General features: G+C 34.2%; 1 protein-coding gene across 1 annotated transcript in view; it reads left to right on the top strand.

The window, feature by feature from the left end:
- The window catches only part of LOC143228388 (uncharacterized), a 129,105-nt gene extending 106,216 nt beyond the window's left edge, over positions 1-22,889 (top strand). The window contains 8 exon segments of the mRNA XM_076459652.1: positions 187-471; positions 1,074-7,804; positions 7,807-11,534; positions 12,105-12,524; positions 13,623-15,245; positions 17,483-17,683; positions 20,850-21,008; positions 21,273-22,889. Coding sequence (XP_076315767.1) covers positions 187-471; positions 1,074-7,804; positions 7,807-11,534; positions 12,105-12,524; positions 13,623-15,245; positions 17,483-17,683; positions 20,850-21,008; positions 21,273-21,401 — 13,276 coding nt within the window. The 3' untranslated portion in view covers positions 21,402-22,889.
- The last annotated feature ends 4,166 nt before the right edge of the window (positions 22,890-27,055 follow it).

Below are 27,055 nucleotides of genomic sequence, written 5' to 3'. Positions count from 1 at the left end.
GTGGGGTCCATAGTGAAGAGTTTCAGTATTAATACCATAATACAAGTGTCTTTGTTTATTTCTGTGGACGACATAACTTAAACAGCAGTAGACGAACTCGTAATGTGGAAACATCTTAAATATTGCAATATTTGTGTTTTTTCATTTGGTCTTGAATAATAATTTTATTAAATCTGAATATTTCAGAAACTTTGATGAGGAATATAGTCAAGGTAGTGGAGCCAGTATAGAAGATTCTTATGAAAAAGAACTCAGAGAGTATGGGTACAGTCAACGAGAAAGGAAGGAGCATGGAAGCGAAGAGCAAATTATCCAAGGTCAAAGCTTCAGCCCTTTACATAGGCGAGACACAAACAGTATTAGTCCTTCTATGGAGAAACACAGAGATAATCGAAGCATCAGCCCTTTGGCCAGGAGTGAAAGGTCATCAACCAGAGGGAGTTCAAGAACAGGAGATGATCATCATTCCAGGTATTTGTGGTTTTTGTAATTGCTTTTCTCAGAAGTTACATCCACATCTCAGTTTTATTTGTTTAGAAAAATATGTGTGAATCATTTTAAGTTGTGTCTTAGGTGATCTTGTGTAAACATTTCTAACATTTATTTTAAATTATTGGAACTTTTTACTGGAGGTTTTTATGACAAAACAAAATAAACTTTGTGATTACCAATTCTGTTTACAAAATACAGTGTTTAAAACCTTGCTGTAAATTTGGTTTTATTCTTATGTAAAGGAGATGCTTTGAGTTTTCAATAGCAAAGCCATCTAGTGGTTGGAAACCCTTTCAAGACCTTTGAAGCACTTCTTGTTTTTGCACTTTGGTTTTTAATAAATCAATATTTTATTTCCCTTAACTAATAGATATGGTTTAGAAGATTAATTTCAGCTCTTAACAACTGTATGTGTGAAATATTAAGCAAATTAAAATGAGTATGCAAGATTAATTGGTGTTATGATTTCAGTAATGGGAAATTAATGCCACTTGGAAATAGAAATTCAAAATGAGAAATATCATATTTTGTTATTATTTGACAATTTAGATTTGAATGCTTATTTTTGTTTGTTTGTTTAGACATGGTGGAAAGGAAGAAGGTTCTGAAGATGGAGAAAAGAAAGAGGTTAACAAGTTCTCAGAGTCTACTGTTAGACAGGAAAAGAAAAAATGTAAGCAACGGAACAGTGCTAGTGACCTGGAGAGCCACCAGAGTCAATCACCCCCACATTCCAGACAACATAGTAGGAGCAGAAGTCCTCCTTCTAAAGAAAAAAAGTCTTCAAAGACAAAGGACAAGTTAAATAACCGATTAAAAAGTCCTAACAGTTCAACATGGAACAGTCCCAGTGGAGACAGTGTTTCCAATCAGGAAGGGGCAGGATTTGTTAGTAAAGAAACTTCTGTTGAGCAGAGGCATTTGCAGAAACATAAATTACAGGAAGATAAAGCTGACCTCAAAGATTCTGTTCCAATATCCTTGCCACCTGTGTCCACTGCAGAAGATACTACTAACTCTGTAAACAATCTGAAAATCAAAACTGAAACAGAACATGTTAGAAAAAGGGTGCACAGTAATGATTTTGTAGAAGGACACTCCAAAAGTGATCTTTTAGGCCAGGCAGAAAGAAAACGTAGACTCCTCAGTGTAGGCAGTCTACCTTCAAGTAGGGTCACTGGTGTTACTCAACTCCAACCAAGAGAAGACTGTAAAAGTAAGATAGTAAATTCAAATGTTACTGATTCTTTTTCTGTAAAGTGTAAAAAAATTGAGACCAGTAGTACAACATCTAATAACAGAACCACTCCGAGCGAACATTCAAACTCTGTTGGTGAACATTTAACTATTAGTCATGTTGAAAAACAGAGTAGTTCTGATAGTGCCAATTTGAAACATGTGAATATACTACAGTTTCTGGAACAATTTCAAGAAAAGGGAAGTTCTAGTGATACTGAATGCTCTGTGGAAAATAGAAAGGTGTCCAAAGAAGGCAAGTTAAAAACTAATTCTGAAGTAAACATCTCAGATGTTGTGGAATGCACTAAAATCTCCACAAAGGACTATTCTTGTAATAATTTGGGACAGAAAATGGTTTCTAATGATGATAAAACTATTTCAAGTAAAGTACCATTTGGAATAAGTTACATAAGAACCACTGAAAAAAATGGATTGCCTGAAACCACTGACACCCAAGCTTCAAGAAAACCTGTGGATCCCCGCAGGTCTTCTGAGCACCACAGTGTTTCATCTACCTCTTCACTGAGTGCTCCTCAGCATATGAGAAAACAGTCAGTGTATCAGGCAGAATCTTCTTCAGATCATAGCTCCAAGAAGTTTTCAGGACTACTTCCCACAAGTTTTACTTATGTTGAAGGAGAGGTTGATTCTAGTAAAGATCCCTCATCCACTTCTTTTTTCAGGTTTCAGTCAAAACTGAAAGAAGATGAAGTTTCTTCATCCAGTGATAATTCTACACTTCCCAAATTGCTTCGACACTCATTATCAGCATTACCTGACTTGACCAGAACTTTTTCACCTAGATTACACTCAGTTTCTGATGAAGTGACTTCAGCAGAACATGAGAATAAGAAGGGAATTATCCCCTTGTGTTTACCACTGCCAAAGTTTGCTGCTTCTCTTCGGTCCCCCAAAACATCACCAAATCCTCTTACTTCCCCAAAAACTGTTGTGTCTAGTCCCAAAAGTGGACATTCCCCATCTTTTGGTTTGACAAGTAAAATGTTACCACCACATATTCTTCGTGAACCACCTAAGTCAGTTCAACTTGGTAGTCCTGAACCTATAAAGGAAATTGAGGAGAGACTAAAACCTGACAATGTGAATAGTTCTGTTACTGTTCTTCATCAGGTTGTAAATAATGCTGACAATCTTGTGAAAATAACCATGCCAACTGATGTTCATCTTAAGATAGAAAAGAACACAGAGGTTGCATCAGATTCAGAATGTTCTCCAATATCTTCCCCAGGTTGTATTGAAGAAAGAATCAAAGCTCTTGATGAAAAGTTCACTGTGTGGTCAGGGTCAAACACCAGTAGAAGTCTAACTGCCACCACAGTGGCATCAACAGAAGCTCCCTTGCAACCAACGATAGACTATCAAAAATATAATATTAAGAAGAGGCCTAAGTTTGATTACATGGCCCCTAAGCCATCTGAAATAATGAAGACTCTCCTTGCAAAATCTACAATTTTTGATCAAGACTTGAAACGACTAGAGCATATAAATGAAAAATATGAACCTAAAGAAATAAACCTTGATTTTTCTCCAAAAGTAAAACCTTTCTTTCGAACCAAAGCTGCAGCAAAGGAGTTCTCAAGCCCAATACAGCCACTTACCAATGTTACTAATGCGATAGGACAAGGTTCTTTAACCATGAATAAATTACCAGTATCTAGTTGTATTGGCACCACTACAACATTATCTCCACCTTTAACCCCACCTACAATGGGAAGCACTACCACAATTACAACCACCAATGTCAGTCAGAATTTTGTAGTTAACCATGTCACTCATTCAGTATCACCACAGACTATTCCTTTTTCACCATTAACACCTGTCTCAGCAAAGATATCCCTACCATCACCTATTAGTTGTTTAACTGACAGTGGCTTGCCTCAAACTAAACTCACTACACAATATCTGAATGTTGCAAACTTTCAAAATAGAACTTCAAATCCTCATAGTCCACCATTTATTAAAAAAGAATCATCCACCAGTCAGTCTACTGCACCTTGTGTGTCAACCATAAAGAAAAGCATGCCATTCATTACTACTTCACTAACACTTCCAGTCTCAGTCACATCTGAATCCACACAAAAAAACCTTTTTCTGCCTCACTGTATTAAAAAAGAATCTTTAGAACCAAAAGATATTTCTCTTAAAACAAAAGACAGTGTTATGAAAGACATTCCTTCAAAGGAAGAAAACTTGCAAGGATATAAAAATAGAGAACACGGATTTCAGAAGGAAAGTATCAAGAAAGAACCATTTTCATTTACTGAAACACACACATTGAAGAAGGAACCTCTTATTTCACCTGAAAATGATTACCTCATTGATCAGAATGATTCATACGTAACCATAGAAGATGTAAAAAAAGAGCCATTGCATGACAAGTTTGATATGGAAATAAGTCCAGTAAGTCAAACTGGTAGTAACCTTAAGGCAGCCTCTTTCCACAGTAACTGGGAAACAGACCCAACAAGGTATTTACAGGTAACTTCAGAGTGTAAAATTGAAAACAAAGAGACACAAAGTCATCAGTCTGAAACAAAAGACCAGGTTAACGAACCTGAACCAAAGAAAGTTAAAACTCATCATACATCTAGTTGTAAAGACATTGATAAAGGTGATAATAAATCCTCTTCACCACTTCAAAATGAGTCACGGAAAATGGAGAAAAAGGACAAATCATCCAAATCATCAGACAAACTTAAATCTTCAGTAACTAGACCAGAAAATTTGGTTTCTTTGGAGAAAGAAGAAACAAAAGGTAAATTTGATATGGGGAAAATGAAAGATGATAAAAAGAGTAAGTTGAAAGAGATTTCAAAGCATGAAGGCAGAGTTAGAACAAAATCTGGTGATAAGGGATATGAGAAGAACCATGGCAAAAATTCACAGTTGACTTGTAATAAAGCAAGGAAGGAGCATATAGAAAGAGAAAAAACCAAGTCTGAAAGAAAGTCATTTGATAGTGCTGAAAAGAACCAGTCAGAAAAATCTAAATCAGAAGATGCACCTGTTTATTTCTCTATGTATGACAAAGTTAAAGCTCGTTCAAGTCATAACCAAAGTTTGAAAGACCAGGCATCTTTAGAATCAATGAGGAAAAAGTTTAATCAGCTGAAAAAGAGTCGTGCCAAAAAGGGTGATAAATCTAGATCTGCTGATATGGACAGTGATAAGGATTCTGATGAATTTAGTCATTTTTCATCAGATCTGGAGAGTAAACCCAAACCTAGTGGCAAACTGAAGCAAGGTAAGAAAAGAAAACTGGTCATTGAGAGCTCTTCAGATGAAGAATTATCACAAAGTGCATTTCACTTTGAAACCAGCAGAGACACAAAGATTGCAGAAAATAGCAGTGACCTATTATCAGATTCTGATAAAGATATCCAAGATATTACCTCTTCAAATATTATGCCAACATCTATAAAGTCAAAAAAGAAGAAGAAAAAGAAAATTATTTCTGACGTTGAAGCTTCCAATTCTCAAGTTGACAAGTCACCAACCCATATGAAAAATAAAACCAGTAAACTTAAGACAAAACAAACAAATGCAAAAAGCACAAAATCTAAAGCCATGAAATCAGAATGTGAAACCACCGATGAGGAGAAGACAACTAAGCCAAAGTCAAAAAAGAAAGATTTTAAAAAGAAAAGGAGCAAAAAGGACAAAATAACTGAAATTAAGTCAGATTCTGATCTTTCAGATAGTGACTTTTCACATTTTATGGTAAAACGAAAAGAAGAAAATAAAAATAGTCATATGGAATTAAAGTCAGACTCAGAAAGTTCAGACAAAGAAGTATTCTTTCATCATAACAAAGATAAAAGTAAAACAAAGGACAAGATAAAAATTCCAGAATTAAATTTTGATTCAGATTTTTCTGTCAGTAATATATCCCATTTATCACAAACACAAGCAAAAGAAAAGGCTAAAAAACAGTACCATGAACTGAAATATGATTCAGGTATTTCAGAAAGTTCAACTGGGTTACTTTCCAAAGTACAAAAAGAGAAAATGAAAGAACAGTGTAAAAATGAAAATGCTGGTGATAGTGAACCTCCACCATTGATGGCTGTTGAACTAAACTGGGATTCAAAGGAAACCATAAGGGGAGAAAATAATGTTAAGAAAGATAGTAAAATGATAGACGATGATCAAGACAAGAAGCCATCACCAAAAAAAAAGAAAAAGTCTCGCAAATCAACCAAAGGCAAAGAGAAGAAATCTAACACAACAAAAGGAACCTGTGAGAAAACTAAAAAGACAGATAATAAAGCAAGAGAAAATATAGATAACTCATCTAAAACTGATAGCATCATTAAACAAAAATATGAAAATTCACTAAGTGAACCTGCAGAATCTCCTCCCCGTTTAATACCAAGCATTTTTTCAGACATTGAACTGAGATCAGATTTTTCAGATTATGATTTTGAAAGTCAGTTGTCTAGAAACTTGACCGAACAAAAGAGCTGGAACTCAAATGATGTGGCAAATGAAGTAGAAAAAGGAACTAAAAATAACTTTCTGGGTAAAAACTTTGGTTCTTGTGCAAAAATGAATGTAGAGGGCAAATCTTTTGAGGAGGAAGACAAAGGTCCCCCTGCTTTACTTGAGAATGTGGACTTTGATCATCGAGAGCTTGATGATAGTAACAAAGCTGGTAATATTATTGAGGACAATTCAACCAACATAGATCAGACTATTAACAAACTAGTTGGGGATGAACCAAAAGCTGAGATAGAAGTTCATAAGGAATTAAATACAACTGAGGATGGCTCAAAAAAGAAAAAGAATTTGAAAACAAAAACCAGTATATATGATAAAAATGTTTCATCAAAGGATGAAAAGCGCAAAAAAAAGAGCAAAAAGCAGACAAAAGAAAAGAAAAAGAAATCAAAAAATATTGCTTGTATAGTGCAAGAACTCTCGCTAACAGAGTTAACTACTTTCCCTAAATCATCTGCAGAACATTTTCATCCATTTGATGAAGACAGTAGGTTATCAAAAGATGAAAAGTTAGACGAAGAAATTGTAGAAGAAGCTAGAAGATTGGAAGAAGAATTACTTGCAGATTCTGAGGAAACCTGTTGTTTTGAGAGTGATGAACTTCCTAAACTGGAAGATAAACATCAAGAACGAAAATTTGAAGAAGAGGCTGCCAAAGAGACCCAGAGGTTGGAACAAGAACTATTTTCCACTGACTCGTGGCACATGAAAGTAAACAAATCTTTTCAAGATGAATGTCTCCAACCTGAGGGTTTGGATGACAGTGGTCCTAATGATTCAAAAGTTTCTGATGATGAAACTGTAAAAGATGAAGATATTTATGCAGATTTAGACATTAATCCCTCTTCTGTTGGGTATCCAGAAACTGCAAATTTTCTTTTACAATCTGAAGAGCAAGCTGATTTTAAGCTTGAAGAAAAGTCAGGGGTTGCAGAAGAAATGGATAAACAGCAAAAAATGGAAGATGACTTAGCAGTCTCAGCTCTTTTACAAGCTATGAATGGGGATGATCTTCCAGCTCCTGACCTTCAGAAGGAAACAGATTATTTAGACTCACTTCTTCAACCTCACCCAGAAGAACACACTTTTAACTATCTTTTTCAAGACTCCAGTTCAAGTGGACTTGTACAAAATTCAGGATCAGTTTCAGAATCCCAGGAAGAAATCCCAGAGGCAAAGGATGATAATCATTCTCATCTTTTTGAAGAACAAATGCCTACATATTCACAAAACTTGAATACCTCGTATCCTCCAGTTGTGAACACTAGTGCTAAAACCTACCTGGAAAAGTCTCCAAAAATAAGTATAGAGGAGGAAAGAACAGTTCTTAAAATTCAACCAGTTAGCATGAGTCCTGAAAAAAGTGAATTAGATGCAGAAGACAGTACAGTTCAAACAAAAGAAAAAGATGAGCTTCTGTTGCTTGAGAATTCTCTTTCAGAAAACAGTCACTCAGGTCATGTAAACATACAAGACTCTCAAAATCTCCTGAATCATTGTTTGAAACAGTGGAAAACCCTTTTCAAAAATCCAACTCAGATGAGAAAGATTTAAAACTCAGTCCTCAGCCAAGTGTTTCTGATGATCACGATACAATTTTGGACACACAAGAAGCTGATCAGTCAGAAATCAGTAAAGCTGTAGAAACCTCTACTCAAGAACCTTTGCTTCCAGAACCACAGCAGCTCTTAAAAATACCCAGTGTTGATCAGTGTGAATCAGAACTCTCAACGAAAGGAGAAGAGCTCACAAAAGTGGAGCACAAGAAATCACGCCGTAGAAAGAAAAAGGAAAAATTCCAGTGCAAACAAATATACTCGGATACTGTTGAAGAAATTAGAAGTCCTCGGCTCTCTGATAATCTTGTGAAACAAGAGAACAGCATTTCTCAGTTAGATGTGACTAAGTTAGAAAATACCTCCTCATCAAATGATTATGTTGAAACTTTTCAGTTGTGTAGTAGTGAAAAAACCTTTTTGACACAGCAAGAGAATGTAACGTCTCAGTTTGATGTCACTGAGTCAGAAGAAACTTCCTTGTCAGTTAATGACCTTGAAAATATGCATTTAAACAAAAATGAGAAAACTCGTATTGTAGAAAATCAAGAAGAATTTGTTGATGTAACAAACAAAGAGAGAACTACTTCAAATGAAAATGAGTCACAAGAAATGAACATTGCTGGAACACAGCCTGAGGCTGTACTTGAAGACGAAAAAGGTTACAACTGTATTGAAGAAAATTCATTTGTAGGCATTACCAATGAAGATGATACTAATCAACTAGAAAGTTTAAGCTTTGAGAAGGAAAACATTGATTCTGTACAAGTGAAAAAGTCTGAGGTTTCTTTGCTTGAGGACAATAATGCAGAAAAAGATTACTTACCACCTAGTTCAAGTATCAATATAGATGCTGAAAGAAGAGAAGGAGGCCTCTTAGATACTAAAGACAATGAGTATGTGGATCAAGATGTCAGTGAAGAAGCTAACAGAACATTAATTGATAAAGAATGTAAGAGCATGACAGAAGAAAATACTAAAGTTGATCAAGCAGAATTTCTACCAAGTATGGCATATTTAAAACCCAAAAAACGACTTGAAAGATCAAGAAGGGGCAGGAGACCCAAGACAAGAAAATATGCAGAATCTTCATTATTTGTACCAAGATATGAAACCCAAGATTTTGAGCATATTGTCCCAGCTATCACAACTAGATCAGGTGGACGTCGTAGAAGATTTTCATCTACTGATAAAAATCGGAGAACTCTTCGCTCGGACACTGCTGAATCATTGATGCCTGCTGAAGACCTAGCACAGTCTTTTGCTAATACTGAAGGTTTATTTGATGATCAAATACCTATATCAGCTCTAAATAATGCCGCAAAAGTTTCAGCTAACAGAAATGACGACTTGGTGTTGAATGCTGATATTAAAAATAAAAGTGAAGAATGTATGTTCAACACAAAAGCTACACTCTCCCAAGAATTCAATAAAGAAATTGTTGCTTCAGATGATAACCAAGTAAATAGTGAAAAGCCATCAAAAATAGATGTAATGGAAGGAACAGTTGAAAGCACTAAACAGGAAGAGCCCAAGAAAAGGAGAGGCAGAAGGAAGAAAAGCTCTACAGATTATCAACCTTCCCAGCCTTCTTCACCACCTCATCTACCTTTTGTTTGTAATGCACAGAAATCAGACATGAAAAGTGGGGAGACAGAAAACAAAGATAATCAGTCAAAAGAACCCAGACTTCTTCTTTCTTTGTCAACTTTGGAAAAATCACCAGACCAGAAGCCTCAAAAAGAATGTGGTAATGCCTATGATGTGTTTGAATTTAGGGACTCAGAAGACGAAGAAATTACATTTGAAAAAGATATTCAGAACAGTTTCAAAGAGAGGATGATGGACACAGGTCGAACTGTGGCACATACTCATGAGCATAAACAATCTGAAGCTGAAAAAGAAAGAAAACCAGAAGACCTCAACCACAAAACATCTCACCATGAAGAAAAAGACATGAGTGGTAAAGAGTACGTGACTGAACTTGCGCAACATGGTAAAATTGCCATTACAATCCGTCTGCATCAGAAGGATGGGCATGATGGAAGTTCAGCTAGTACTGCAGAAGTTGTCAAAACTTCTCAAGCCATTTGTGCTGAAGATACAAAACCATTTCTCTCCCTTCCCACTGAAAAAATAAAAGATGAAGTACCATCAACACCAACTTCAGATGCATTTCTTACTGGGCCTTGTAAGAGTACACGAAAGGCAATTCAGCTTCAGTCACAGATTTCCAAAACTTCAGTGGATGATATTATTGAGGAAGTTGTCAAAAGGTATTTTATAGATCCAGATCCCTCTGAAAGTAACACTGAAACGGCAGGAAGTTGTCAGAGAATAACTCGTAGAACTCGGGCTCGCCGTCGCAGTGAAGAAATTATTACAAAAGTAGAAGATGCACATCAGGAAATAGAGTCTTCTATAACTAAACATGAGCCAATGTTTATTATTCCAGATAATGTTGTAAAGGATCATCTTTCAGACCCACTTAAAGTATCCAGTACACAAGGTGTAATTACTAGCACTGCAGATTCTTCAGGAAATAGTTCAGAACCTGAAACATCTAAGCCTGAAACCAGAATGCTTCTTCGATCATATCGAATCACAAGATCAACATCTAGATTAGAATCAAGTCGTGAAAGAAGTGTTTCACCTCGTGGTTTACCTGATCAAATACAAGAGCCAGTTATTAGCCAAGTTGAAGCTAAATCACCTTCTGTGTCCATATCAGCTTCTAATGACAGTGGACCTTCTGTGAATCCTCTTCCTGTTCTAAAAGTTGAACTTCCTCAGTTATCCTCCACTATTGCAACACAGGTTGTTACCACTTCTGTGGAAAACACTAAAATAATAGAAAAAAAGGTAGAAAGCTTACCATCACTTTTGGAGAAAGATGATGACACAGACTCTCGTTCTAGTCCTATTGTGCTGATAGATCCAGTGACTGGATTTTTAACACCTGTTAATAAGAAAGGAGAACCTACTGGTGTTATACAAGAGACTTCTAAAATCTCTGATGCACCTACACCCTCGTCTTTTACAGAACGCAGGCTTACTGGAAGCAAATCCAGTGTAACTACAGTTGTTACACACTCGAGCAACACAAGTACAAAAGCAGGAGTACTCACTTTATTTGAGCATACTGGTGATACACCAGGAACCCCTGTGACCTACCCTCAAGTTCTAAACCCTACTGTGATAGAACGTAAAATCAAGAAGCAGGAGAAATCTTCATCATCACAAATTACAGCAAGTAACACTCAAGAAATGCAAGTGATAACCACAAATACCATTACAGAAAGTAACTTACAGCCATTCAAACATGGATCAGTTAATGTGAAACATAATTCAGTGATTTCACCAACAGTTACCTCTTCCTTACCTGTTTCAGATTATGCTGAAACTACAAGCCCAGTTACAATTACATCATCTGTGTCTTGTTCAAATACGTCAAGGAAAGACCTTTCTATTGGACAACCATTTGTTCCAATAGCCCAACCCATGCCTGGATTGCCAAACACTGCTTCCTCACCATATACTTCACCTTTAGTGGTATCAGTACACCAAAGTCATAGATCACTGAAGTCTTCTGTAATGACAACCAGTAGTTCACAGTTATCTCTACCTAACCGTTCATCTGAAGTCAAAACAACAGCACACAAGATTGGAGAAAGTTCTATTGGAAGAACTCGTACTGTTCATGAAGTACCTTCTTTAAAAGCCGAGGTTTGTATATAGTTGATGATTTATAGAATTTTGTGTAAATATTAAAATGAAAATATAATTATCGAAAATGCATCCCACCTTGTAATTAACTTCTGTATATATTTACTGGCATTGATGTAAAGAGAGTGGAAAATATAATGACCAAAGAAAATGAGAATTGGTGAAGATAGAGATTAAAGACCAAATAAATCAAAATATGAAAAATGATATAACTTACCAACGTTTGATGACCACAGTTTGTATAGTGCAAATTAATTTTTTACTGTTAAAAGTATGTTTTGTTTTTTAACAAGTTGCACAAGGTAAAAGTGAAATTCTTAGAATGTACTTTCTTAATTTTCTCCTTTACGTTCTAATAAGCTAGTTTTTGTAAATGAAAATAATTGTGTATTTATGTATAGTTATATAATTTGTTTTCTTCCCTCTCTCTTGTCTTAATATGTAAACTAATATTTTCAAAGTGAATGCTACTTTCAGTTGAATTTTATCTTATAAATAAAAGTAAATCCACATTAAATAATACCTAAGTTCATGAATGGTACTTTTTAATGCTATTTCTTCTTCTTATAGGGCAATTCTACAGTGGATGAAAATGTGGAATCTGTTAGAACTAGCACACAAACAAAGACAACAACAACTCATTCTTCTCCATCATCAGAGCCTAAAAAATCAGAAACAACTGTGCTAACCTGTCTTAGTAATATATCTGCTCCACCTAGCTCCAAACTAACTTACACTACTTCTGTGGAATTTACAAGAACTGTTCAAGAGACAGTTCAAACATCTCCAAAAACCCTTCCTGTACAGCCAAGGGTTTCAATAAAACAGGAAATGAAAGGTTTGGGCCAACCTCCTATCCCATCACCAAGTGGCATGGAACCAGCCACAACAGCAAGTACAGGAAAAAGTGGGCATCCTTGTGCACCTAAACAGAACCCATCTTACTATCACCAGCCTAACTTTCCAGTAGGTCCTCATGAAACAACAGTGGTTAGTATTAATCATTGTCTTTTTGTTTAGTATATAGAGCTGTAGGTTATTTGTGAAACGTTTCCTAGCAAATGTAATTTTTTGGCTTTCTTTTCATACTATACATGCATGTTATGCTGAGTGGAGTATATATTTTAGAATATAGTATTTAGTTTCTTTTCTTGCCCACATGGTCCATACAATCTCTTACTGCAGTGCCATTTGAGCAATCATAGTTATCAAGTTTAATTCTTTTATTTTTAAAAACATTTATTTAATTCATGAAATTTAAAGATTTGTGCAACAAACATCAAGATAAAAAATTCATGTTTGACAGTATGAAAAGTGATAACATTAAAAAAAAAATTTAGAAAATGATTGTTAAAAATAAATTGTAACATGTACTGTCTGCACTGACAGTCTGAATCTACATGGAATTGTTTGGAAATCTGGATAGGGTTGTTTAAATACAATTGTTGAGCGAAAAGACTAAAAATTCCATGTATACTAGGCATTAACAAACATACTCATAAACACATCAAAAATTATTTTTCTATTTATAAATTAAGCCCTTTCAAACTTTTGACTCTGGCATATTACAGTGAAAACATGATATTAGTTAAGTCTTTTTTTTCCTGTAAATATAAAATTGATATCATGAGGTGGAAAAATTAATCATCAATCTGTGTAGTCTGCTGCTGTTTTGTTTATTTTGTGTGTAGTGCAAACATTTACTTGCATTTACATTTATGCTAGAAATATATAGAATATGCACACAAAAAGTTAATTGAGAATAGCTTGTTTATTTTTTCATTGAAATATTAAATGAATATTAATTTGAAGATTAAATGTCCTAATCAAATGTTATTGGATAATTGTTCCCCTATTAAATTGTTTGCTCTTTTTGTTGCATATCTTATTGTATTATTACTTATCAACCAAATATTTTTATTCTTATGTTTACTATGCTTCTTGTTAGATAGAAGAAAAACTTGTAATTTTCAGTATACCTAATTTATTCATCATTTTACAACATAGGAATTTCTTTCTTTATGACAGTTAATATGGTGAATATACAACTGTTGAACTAATTATATAATCATTTACCTTTTAATTCAGCATCCAGGCCCATCAGTGCTTGCCTCTACCTCCAGTGGAGGTGTGATTGCAGAACTATTACAGAATCCTCATTTATTACAGCAACGGAAAGAGTACTTAGCAGCTCAGCATTCTGTTAGTGCTCCTGGTACTCAGATATCAGAAAGATTGACTAGTCAAGTTTGTCGTTCTTCAGGACCTGGAGTTGGTCCTATACATGGAGACATTGCTGTTCGTCTGAGTAACCCGACCCCACCTCACACTCCAACTCCTCCAGTAACATCATCATCACATTCCTTGCAAGCACAGGAACTGCACTCAGCACACTTGGCACAAGGACTACATCTTAGACACCCAAGCCAGGCTTCTTTAATAATGGCACCACCTCCACCTTTAGGTATTCATCCCTCTGATATTCCTGCTTATGTTCACATGTATGCTGCTGCTTCTCATCCTCATTATGCAGCCTTACACCCAGAGCTGAGGGCTCAACATGAGGCACAAGCCAGGGCTGCTGTTGCTATGGGCATGACCCAACGATTTGGTTACCCACCAATTCCTACTGCACCAGGCTTTAGACAACCGGTAGATCCCCTTATAGTACATACTGCTCTATCAGAGGTGAAATCTGAAAACAAATCAAATCAGAGAACAGACGAAAAGCCAATATCCCATAAGACAACAAAAGTTAAACAGGAACTGAAAACGCCTAGTACTGACCACAGATCTCATGAGGATCATGAGCAACATCAACCTCATACTTCAGTGGAAAGTGCTAAACAGCATGTAATTACCCCTAGTCACCCTGTTGGGACTGGAATTCAGTCATCTGGACACTGTTCACCTGCAGTTCATCAATTAAGTCCTCACATATCCATATCTCAACATGAACGAATTACTGATTCTCCTGCTGTGGCTAGTCCATATGCTTCTGGTCAGTTAAGACATCCACCTTCCCATCTTCCAGTATCAAGAGTGGAAGATACCAAATCACTAGAGTGCACACCTAGATTAGCACTTCCCAAGTCTGAATCAGAAAGTGAAATGAAACCCCCTGCTGCTCACCAGAACCCTCCCACCACAATTCCCTATCATACCTTGGAAATGAGAGGAGCATCTGGGCGTTTAGGTCCTGCCATAGGTGCTCCTGCTCCTGGACATCTAGAAGGTCACCCAGTTCCTGACCGAGCTCATGCTGTCCTGTCCTTGAAGAGAGATGTACCTCCACATTCACGAGAACATCACATCGTACCTGGAGAGCCTCATCCTATTTCTGACACCCTCAAAAAATTGCCAACTCATCTAATACCATATGCTCACCAGAGTTTACCAGTTTCCCCAGGATTGCATAATCTTAATACCACTTCATCTTCACTACCAGTAACAAGTGTGAATCCAGTTTTGAGCCCAAAGGGTCCAGTTCATTCTCTACGGCCTCCATCAGCTTCTTCTACTGGTGGAGAAGTGATAAGTTCCAGGCGAGGCAGTGTCCATTTGATACCCCAAACAGGGTCAGAAGCTCCACTTTCAACTCCTCCTCCTGCACATGCCATGTCTCAGCAAACAGGGGTACCTCGGGCACAACCACAGACCCCGCCACATGACAGTCAAGTGCCTCCCCAGGGTGACTCTCTTCTCTTACAGGTATGTTGAAGAACTCAGGGAATTTGAAATTAAAATGGATATTCTATTATGACACATTTACTAAACATTCAAAAACACTTAATTATAAGTTATATTTATTTGGAACTATTTTACAGGGCTGAAATTACAATCATATACATGCATACTAACTGATGTAATATTTAACACTTTTGGAAACCAATTGCTAGTTATTCTTCATTAGGAGAAATGAGGTTTTTGTGTGCTTTGTTTAAACTTTTAATGTTATTTTCATATGTGAGGGGTAAAAAGAGCAGACTGATTCCATAAGTTTCATTTCATGATAAACTTGCCCATGATGTATTTATTTGCTGTAGAAAATACCTCTTTACACATAATTTTATTAGTCTTGTCAGACTTTTGATAAATAATAATCTATACAAAATTATGTACATTTGATTAGTATGATTTAAATCACTTAAATACTAACATGTTACTTAACATTTTAACAAGAATGGTTTAGTAGTCTATATAATTCCACTTTGTCTTTGTTTGATGGTGATTGTTTCTTTTATGTGAAGGCATTATTTACCCATAAGGCCTTTCAGTAAAGTTATACTGGATGCACTGTAGTAGTTTTCTAGCTAATCTATTTCCTAGCTTGGAAACTGTGCTGTCCTAAGCACACAACTTCATGAGGTTCAGGGTGCTAATTTTGATCATCACCTTATGATAAGATTAAATGAATCATTATAAGTTGTTCCTGAGTTATATTGTAATTACAGTATTAAAATTCAGAACTACTAGCCTAACAGGACAGTTAGGTTTATTTACTTTTTCTGTGCTATGTAGTATACTTAAAATATTACCTGGAATTTTGATCTGAATTACCTTTCAGATAAGTTTCAAAAAATACCTGTAGAGAGTATCCTCTCTTATGATTGCTTGATCTTTAATTAAATGTTTTACGGTACAGTTATCAGATAAAATGTCATTTGATTTGAAGTATTATCATCTTTGTTTAAAATAGTTTTGCAGTTTCTTATATCTTATAACAATATGTACCAAAATTTTTACATTTTCTGGTTCCTGGGCAGAAAGTGTTATTTCTCAATTGCTTATGCCTAAAGGAAATAGAAAAGACCTATTTTTCTCTTCAAACTTTGCTTTTGTAACCTTGAAGAGTATAATGAAAACATGATGTGAGACTATATTCAGGGGCTGATATGTGAAAGTGATATAAATTACAGTTGCAAATCTCGAAAAACTACTCACTTCTAAACATTTTTGTACAACTTTAGTATAAATACATGTAAATATTGATTCATGTGTTGTTTTATTCACCCCTTATGTACATGAAAATGTGCAAATTTGCCCATTTTTACACAGAAAATAGGTTAATTTCTAAATTTCATTATCCAGGTCATAAAAGCAAAGTTTGAAGGGAATAATGGCCATTTTCTGTACTTTTACAACATAAGCAATCAAGAAATAACACATACAATCCAGGAACAAAGTTTGTGTTACAGGGTAGTTCAAAATATATAGTCTATTAGTTGAATAAAATTATTTGACAACTGAAAGTTCAGACTCTTGCTAATGTTTGGTGCTTAATATTATTTAAACTATTTAAGAGTTAAGAAGGACTAATTATATTTATATAAATTGATTTAACTTGCTTGGCTTATAACTGTGCCATTTTAGTGTCAATTATTTATTGTACATTAAAGAAATTAATGCAGGAAGATTCTGGAATACCATTTTGTTGGGTAGATACAAATCTTTAACTGTGCTCTTTTACATAGCAGTTATGACTTAGTGTCCAACATGGTTGCCACTCCCACCTGGCAAAACAGCTATTGACCTTTGAAGAATTGGTGCTTTATTTCTACCACCTATTTTTTAAAATATAATTAATTCTATCAATACATAATTGAAAACATTATTGTGTACTTTTTATACCTTTCTGTATCTATGAAAATACTGTAAATTGTTTTTTATCATGTGGCAAAAATGTTAACATGTTCTCCACAATTTTGAAGCTTATGAAAAAACCTGGATACTGCTGACTTAGTCACTTAGAAAAGAACTGTAATGAAGTGTAATGTTAACAATTAAATTATAATTTAAGTTACTTATTAAAGTTTGTAATGCATCCCAGACTAGACCTTAAAAGTTCATAAATATTATTTACTTCTCAAGTTGTACAGTGTACATGTTATGACATTTCTGTGTTCTACAAAGCTGGGTTTTTTATAAAATTCATAATACCTCCACAGAGATACCCAGTTATGTGGCAAGGATTGTTGGCTTTGAAAAATGACCAAGCTGCTGTACAGATGCACTTTGTCTCAGGAAATCCTCTCATTGCTCAAGCGTCTTTACCACCAATGACAGAAGGTGGCACTCCTCCAGTAAGAATAGCCCAAAGGATGAGATTGGAGCAAAACCAATTGGAGGGAGTGGCCAGGAAAATGCAGGTGTGTAGTAATTTTCATATAACAAATGAACATGTTTATTTCATCTTAAGATAAGCTTGTGCTGACACTAATAATATATACCTTTTATTACCAAACATTTACACTCGTTCAACCAAAGACAAAAATACTGGGATTCGAATAAAATATGGTCATTGGTCAGAAACATGTTTTTATTTGTGAAATGAAATATTTCCATGAACTCAGTGATGTTAACCTGTCAAAAAAAAATACTAAATGATGAATGCTTTGTCTTCTTTAATAATCTACTATAAAATTTTACTATTTAAATGGTAAAGTGAAATCAAAACAATATTAAAGCATAATATTTAAAGATGTAAGAAAGTATCATGTTATGCTTAACTACCAACTCAACAAGCTTATCCTGTTATCACAATGTACAGTCTGTACACAGTATGGGAAGGAGGATCTCCACATGCAGTGTTGAAAATTCAGTTCCCATCACTTTGTGTAAAACAAAAATTTTAGCCTCCAAATTAAATTCTTAGTTATAAATAATATTCATTAAAATCTGAACTGAAAAGTGGATTTATTAAAAGTAAAGAATGAAATATGTGTTGTATGCATGGCCATACTTTGGAAGTATTATTGATATAATATATACTAAATTTTGTTATTTGTAAAACATATTTTTGGCATTGCATATTTTCTACTAGTTTAACAGTAACTAGTTTCATTAGGTTTCAACATAGGTTAAGAATGATCAGTTCACATTTTGTATGTTCCTATTGTAAGTTGTCAAACCATATTGTTAGAGATACCTACTTCACATAGCATCTTCACCAGTTTTTATTTAAAGTTTTTCCTAATATGATTCCTTAATATACTGCTAAAGTACCAAACCAGATGTATGTACACTGGTCATTATAATCAGAAATGGCCTTTGAATGCCCACATAAAAGATCGTAATGAGAGCAAAACAAAAAAACTGAAGTCTTTCAAACATATTTCCTGTTGTGTGCATGGCAGTAAAGAGGATTAGGCAGCCAGTAGCAATGCCTCTGTAGGGATGGCATTTTAAACATCTTCTTGCAGGTTATTAAAACTTTCTGTGATGAAGAGAAAACCTACTCATAGAGAAAATTATATATGTAAAAAAACACCTGGTATGGGTAGAGAAGGCACAATGTAGAGGAGCAAACAATGTTTCGATCTTTTATGGTCATCATCAGGTTCACAAAGAAAGAAATAGGTAACTGACCGATAGCTGACCACATGTTTGAAGGAGGTTATGTAATTGAGTGTAGGAATGTAGAGGGCATGCTTAGATATTTAATTATATTTATTAATATAGGTATAAAGGTGTTCCTTTGTATTGGTTTATTTTGGGCTTTAGCAACCCTCATAAAATTCACCACAATGAAGACGAACTTTATGTTCAACAGCCACAACTATATACAAACAAATGGCTTAAGCATGGGCTATCCATATCCAGTATCACCAGTTCTAGCCAATATTTTTATGACACAAGTTGAAACACAAGCAATTAACACAGCATTACATCCAACACTATACTGGTACAGATATGTAGACAACAAGATTGCAGGATTCATATCTACAGAACACAAATTTTTTCAATCACATTAACTCTATACATCCCAACATTAACTTCACATGTGAACAGGAAGAAAGCAATCAAATATCATTTCTTAACCTCAAATTACAAGAACCGATACACAATTCAAAACAGAAATCCACCAAAAAATAACCCATACTGGACTATACATTCCTTGGGACTCAAGCACATGAAACAAAACAAAACACTCAACATACTAAGAAACTAAATAAACACAGCCATAAAACTATACTCACCAGTTAAAATAAAACAATACTTCACCAAACATCCACAAGTTTCCTCCACATATCGTAGAAAACATTGTATGCACACACCTAGACAAAAAGCAAAATCAACTAATAAAAGTAAATACACCCCACAATTTAAAACATCACGAAACCATATACTGTTGCATACTGTATATTCCCAAGATCAGCTGAAAAATAACCAACATTTGGCAAAAACTAGTAACAAAATATGACATTCCAGTTAATACCAAGTTTATTCAAAAACCAGGCACAAAACTAAGCTCTATCAATGTAAAGACTACACTGACAAACACCACACCAACATTATTTATAACATACAATGTGATAACTGATACAACTTCTATATTGGAGAAATAAGTAGAAACATAGAAACCAGATTCAAAGAACACACAAGGAAGTGTACCTCCTTTTATAATTATTTTTAACAACTAGTAGTAATGAAGAAAAACACCATAATGTTACTGTAAATGATGTTATTACCCCTTCTTAAAGTTAATTTTTTTAGAGAAATTTGTAGTTGCTTTAGAAAGCTTCATTACAGAGTGAAATTACCAGCTAATAATAAATAAGCAATAAACATTAGAGTTGGAACCTCATTGTATTTATAACTTGTTTATAAATACAGTCTTCTTGGGTCTATTGCAATGCTGCACTAAAATAAAAAGGACTTGTAGGGACAGCTAATATCAATCTCTCACAAAGCATGCAAACACAATAGCAGGAATGGGATATAAAGTAGCAGAATGTTAACAAACTCAATTGTGCCTGAATAGTTGTATACATCGCTGCATGTTAATTCTTGTCTCTGCTAGTATGTGGGGATAAGGAAAATGTCATTCTTGTTATTGTGAAGGATTGATATTACTATCCATACACTAACTTTCCTTACAGAACTAACATCTGGTGGCTGTTAGCAGAAACGTTCACAGGAAATTTGTTTCAACGTTTTTAGGGAGATTACCTGAAAGTAATAATTATCAATATTATATTACAATGGATTTTCTATCAGGCTCAACTAGTGTACCTGTAGACTATTGAAATATTTTTTTGTTTTTTTAATTAAATCAAGTATAAAACTTGACTAAGTTTATAAACCTATATAAGGAGTCAATTCATTGGAGGTAAGAGTTACAACTATTCGTTTCTTATTATGTTGCTGGAAAGTATTTAAAACAAAAATCAAAACTATCCTAGCTTCACTAAAAATAAGGAAATCTGAACATTTTTAAAGTATTTATTGTTCAACCAGGAAGAGAAGTTTTAAACCTTTTATTACCAAAGCAATGTAATTTTGTTATGCAACATTTTCTTTGTTCATATTTAGATGCTAGAAGAACATTGCATTCTCCTGGCATTACCATGTGGACGTGATCACATGGATGTCCTCCAGCAGTCCAATAACCTTCGCAATGGTTTTATCAATTATTTGCAACTCAAGCAGGCTGCAGGTATTGTTAATGCAGCAGCCCCAGGCTCCCAACAGGTAAATGTCATGTTTTTTTCTGTTTTGTCTGTTGTACCTATAACATTTTCAGTGTTTCCTCTATACAATTTAAGTGTTTCCCTTTTAATCAGTGAGCAATAAATTGTGAATTTGTTTTTTAACTACTTGTAAAATACGAGTTTCACATATAGATGTATTAGCAACTTTTTCGACGCTATACTGGAAAATATTATTGCAAATTGATTACATTTTTTTTTATATAAACATAATACTTGAGAATACCTTCTCTTCTTTTGAATGTAGCCTGCCTACGTGATCCACATTTTCCCATCCTGCGACTTCTCAAACGAAAATATGGCTCGAATTGCCCCAGATTTACTTCACAGCGTGAGTGACATTGCCCATCTTTTAATAATAATTGCCACTGTGTAATGGGTAAAAAACAAAAGGAACTCAGACTGACTGACCTTTTAGCATCAACAATTTATGGTGGAGTCAAATACATCCCATGAAAGTGAAACCTGTTGTTATCATCGGCCTTGTACTGCTGCATTATTCAAAAATGAAGGCTGAACAATTTTTTCAGCCAATGTTAGTGTATTCCTACCTTCCAGAACTGTCCAGGACTCTATACTTGGAGAAATGGTGTTAAATGTAGTGTTGCTGTTATATTTAGGTGTATTTCTGGATGTAACTGATGTACCCATGTTGTTACAGCACAAATGTTATGTTTAAATTCTTCTTTAAAAAAATCTTGTTTAGGATCTAGAAACACAAATCCAAAAGAAAGTTATTTGAGAAGAATTGCAAAGTGAGCACATGGGCATGTGTAATCTTTGTTTTGGAAGATACGTTTGTGAACCTGTTTTTGTTTATAGCTGCTTACTACAGAACTTTTAACTCTCTATCAAATGGTAAGTTGAAGCTGTATTCTGTGAATATTTTGTGTTATACAGAATTGTAAGAATTTCACAATCTCTTTACTCTATGCTTAAATGTTACCAGTTCCCAGAAAAGAAAGTGACTGGTGTCAGTTGTATTATATTGAGATTGTACTGAAATAGTTCCAATCATAACAGCACTAACACACTAAGAAATGTTTTGTGTGTAAATGTAAAAACATGGACTTGTCCTAGACCTGTTTCAGAAGAAAAATTTTGAAATTATTGAATGGGGTTTCAAAATTTGAGGGATAATTGTATAGTGAGATATTGTACAGTGTAAATATAACAGATTAATGTAGTTAAACATTTTGTCTTTGAAAGCCATATTTCAGGGAAGTCCACTCTTAGCATGTATTTGCATTTAGTTAGAGCTAAATGTAGAAATGGAAGATAATGCTAAGATACAGAAATTGCATGGAACCCAGTGTCATGTATATTATGAACTCTTGTGTTGTTACGCTGTCTTCTGATTTCTTTGTAGTATAGGAAAGATCTGGGAGAAAGCTAGCTAGAAAAAAATAAAGCCGATAAATATCCATTGCCATATTATATTATGATCACCACATATGAAGATGAATGTTTAAGGTAAATTGGTTGGGATTACATTGAAAACCTACTTGTTATCATACTGTTGTTTTTGTACAGCCAGTGGAAGGTTCTTTTATGTATCTATTTATGTAACCACCTGAGAAACAGTATTTTTTCCTTAAATACTAATAGTTTCATCCAATGTGTACAGGCATTGTAGAAAGTTTTTTTCTTCCCAGAATGTTAATATTATGGTGTAAAATGTTATTTAGTTTGACAAATAATTGGTATTGAAGTGACTTATGTATAATTTGTATATACATGTATTGTATTCGTACCTGTACATTAATTCACGATGTTGTCACACTTGTTATCACCAGGTCATTACTTTCAAAGTAAAAAAAAGCTTGTAAAGTTGTTGAAAAAATGTCAGATACTTTCAAATTAATCTTTTGTCTTCTTGCTTTTGATATCTCTCACTCTATTACACAAACCACCCATCTAAAATAAACACTGATGAATTGTGCATAAGCCAAACCAGAATTCCTGTCACTTGGAATAAAAATAAACTATTGAGCATGGTTAAAAAAGACCTTGACTTTTACTCAAAAAACTAATAAACAGCTTAATTAAAGATTTTGTAATATAATCTAAACTTAGTTTTGTTCACGTTTTACTAGTAATCTAAATGTGGAAACTCAGTTTGGTTGATAAGCCAACATATTTTGCAAATTATGCATTAACACACAATGTTTAATGACTGAATACTGTAGAGATGGAACATGCAAAACAAAATAATCATAGATTTTCTTGCTGACAATTTCAAACAGTACTAATAAATGAGAGAAATTCTGGAGTTTCCCCAGCTATGGTTCATTTTCACATCTGACACCTCCCTATTACCCTCCACAAACAGAAAACAAAACTGGATTCTAATCTCATAACTAGACCAAACTTTTTCTTAAACATTAAAACTTCTTATCCATTTTAACACTCCTACGAAAAGTGGGGCCTAATAGGCCCCAGAGCAACTTCAAAGGTTTAATATTATTAGGCTAATAATTTTGTATTTAAATGAAATTGCCATTTAAATCCATTAATGAATGTATTAATGAGATTCCTACTGTCCCTATCTACTATCTAGCAAAACCACAGCCAGGGAAACTGGCTTGGAGAAATCAGGACTAGAAACGTCTTTTCATAGGAGTGTTAAATTTTAATTACTTCAAGATCACACTGTGTGTAAGATATCTATTGGAGCTGCTCTTCTCTAAACCCTCTCCAAGAACTTAATTTCCTAGTAAGAAAGTTGTATCAAAACAGCACACAATACTCCAAATGAACCCTATATGTCTTCCTCAAATAAATCTCAGCATATGTCCTGAAAAGATCCAGAACTGAGGAAATTTCTTTACATATGCATGCATATAAAGGTGTAACTGCTTTTTAAAGTTAGCCTTTTAGTCTCTGAGTTTGATTTTAAAAGGTTCAAACATTATGCATTAAAATAAAAAAAAATAACTCACTACATTTCTCTCAAGGTAACTTATATAATTTGAGCCAGCTGATGAATTAAGATAATTAATTTTGTCATAAATGAACATGTACACAGTGTTAGAAATACTACAAAACAGTCAAAGCAATGAAATTATATACTGTTTAGCAAAAGCATGTCCAAATCATCAGCTGTTTATATTTTAACAGTTGCACTACAATTACAAAATAAGTATGCATGTAGAACCTAGAGAAACAAACAAAACCAATTGATATGCAAAAACATTCTCCTATCCTTATTGCCTTAAAACCATTTGGAAATGAAGTGCAGATATGTTTACAACCGAAAACAGTCAGTACTTATGGGTATCTGGAAGATACTTCAAGAAACGACTCAATGAGATTTGTAGATCAACGAGATGACCTCTGATTTATTTGGCAGTCATATTCCAATCCATAATTAAGGCTATCCTTGCCAATAAATTGTCAGTATTTGATGAATACAACCTGTTTACTCAGTATATCTTTTCAGATTTCTCACTTCCACTTCTTGTAGTGGTACTTGACAAACAGATATGATTCCTCTGTAGATACATTTCTCTTACATGTGTCTTTCAATGTTATTCTGGACTAGCACAAATTTTTGAGTTTTATGAATCTTACTTGTGAAGTGACTGCCTGATTCTCTTTTTTGCATTGCATTATATTAGCCAAGCTCTCTCAACTAGATTAAGAGAACAGTGTGACTCAGTACCTGGAAAAGTTCAATTACATAACTGTGATGTGAATAATTTAATACACCTTTAGTCTTTAATATGATAATTAAGGATTTTTTAAGCATTCTTTCCATAAATCTGACCTCATTTATAAATAATACGAAAACATCGCCCAGGAATGTTAGTTTCCCAATCCATGTTTTTTTCAACAGGTTTATTGATAATGGATACATTATTTCCATGTTTCACATAGGGCAATGTGACAACTTGTACATTACAGAAGTTTGATTTGAATTTTGAGCAAAGCTTCTCTAGGGCTATCTGCACTAGCCATCCCTAACTTAGCAGTGTAAGACTAGAGGGAAAGCAGTTAATCATCACCACCCACTGCTAACTCTTTTACCAACTAATAGTAGGATTGAGCATAACATTATAATGCCCCCACAGCTGAAAGGGCAAGCATGTTTGGTGTGACGGGAATTTAAAACCCACACCCTCAGATTAGGAGCAGAGTGCCTTAACCCCCTGGCCATGTTAAACAGCCACACAGTCAATGAGAATTTAACCCTTTCACAAGTATTTGCACTATAACTTTTTTTTACATTATCTTCAAAACATTTGGTAGACTTTCAGTAAAGATTAAAAAAAAAGTGATCACAAAATTCAGATTTTTTAATAAAATGTTTTTCTAAAAATTTGTTTGTAAAAATAGTATGTTTTGTTACTAGTCTGAGTGCAAAGTGATTTCATGTTATGGTTGAGAACACTCTTCTTTGTCCCAAAAATCTCAAATATTTGCATAATCTCTAAATCTATATAAATTTCAAACATCTGTTTTGAGTAAGACTATTTTGTTATTTTTACTATACCCTAGGGGGGTCTGTCACTTCAACTTCATAACCATAACAACAAAAAATTATAAAATGTATTATGCAAGAATGACTACATATAACACAAAAATACAAATATTTAGAGTAAGTAGCTTTAGTCTCATAATGCTGCATATATTTATTATATTGACCTTACAGTCATGCTTAGTTAACAACACAACTTGCATTGATGGAGTGCACATGTTACATATCCAATAATATAAAACTGACTTTCAGTCTTGGCTGTGTTTTAGTGGACTATTATTTTGTAATCTACAGTCATTTTTAATTATTATATATTATATATATATTATTTAGAAATAATAAATTATTAAACTTATTTCTTAAAATATGGAACAATAAATCAAGATATAAAGCAAACATTTACTTCTTCTCGCTACAAGCTTTGAACTCAGTTGCTGCAGAACATAAGGTGCTAAGCCTTTTAGAATTTCGAACATGGAGAATATCAATTTTTTTTTTAGGTTGTATATATGTAGTTGAATAACCAAAAATCACAAATACCTAAACTGATACCATAAAATTCCAATAATTTATTAAGCTCAGTTACAAGTTGTATTTAGATTTTAAAACATATGAAACCTTGAGCAGACTAAACACACCATCTCCTTTCTTGAAATCTTAGAACGTGGTAGCCTTTTAACAGATTAAGATGGCTAAGAAAACAACTTGGTGGAAATTCTAAGCAGTCAATTGGTTACTGATGCATCATATATTGAAGTAAATGTATAGAAGGTACCATTTTCAAAAACAGAAACAAGTGAACAAGGCCACCATGTTTGATTCAGTAAGAGTCATAAATTGGCAAAATAAAATGAAGTTCTTATTTTATTACCTAGTTAGTCAATATTAGTAAGTTGAGTTCATAATTTCTATGAAACTATAGACTTAGTATTTTGACATCACATACAAATTGTAAACAGTGCTGCATTGAATATAATGCACAACTCTAAAATCTATATTTAGGTGCATTTTTTAATGTTCACTTTTAACTTACGAAATTAACTCGTATGTAACATTAGTGTTTGAATTATAATCTACAATTTTTCGATAGATTGTTTAGGAAGAATATTCATGGTGAAACTTTGCAGAATGGACGGAAACTACCTGTTATGAAGACAAGTGTAGAGGACGACGTTTTGAATGTGTTTCGTCTTCAAGTGTATGTGTGTAAGGTGGTGGTGTTCTTTTTGTGTTCTGGTAGATTGTGGAGAGCATGTTATGATTGATGATTGGCTGGATTATCACTGTTTCTGATTGGAGGAGAGAGTTCCTGCAGATTAAACCAATGGTAGCCACAGGTTATACCTGTAATTTGGAATCTCTGTTTAGTGAAATTGGTTGAATCTGCAGGAAAACTCTCCTCCATTCAGAAACTGTGATAATCCAACCAATCATAACATGTTCTCCATAATCCACCAAAACACTATAAAAGAGATATAACACTTTACACACACACACACACACACTGACCTGAAGACAAAAGACTTTCAAAACGTCATGTCTCCACAACA

This window comes from Tachypleus tridentatus, chromosome 10, assembly GCF_004210375.1.
Source record: "Tachypleus tridentatus isolate NWPU-2018 chromosome 10, ASM421037v1, whole genome shotgun sequence".
Classification (NCBI taxonomy): domain Eukaryota; kingdom Metazoa; phylum Arthropoda; class Merostomata; order Xiphosura; family Limulidae; genus Tachypleus; species Tachypleus tridentatus.
The sequence above is the reverse complement of the archived record's forward strand: the minus strand, read 5'-3'. Positions and strand labels throughout refer to the sequence as shown.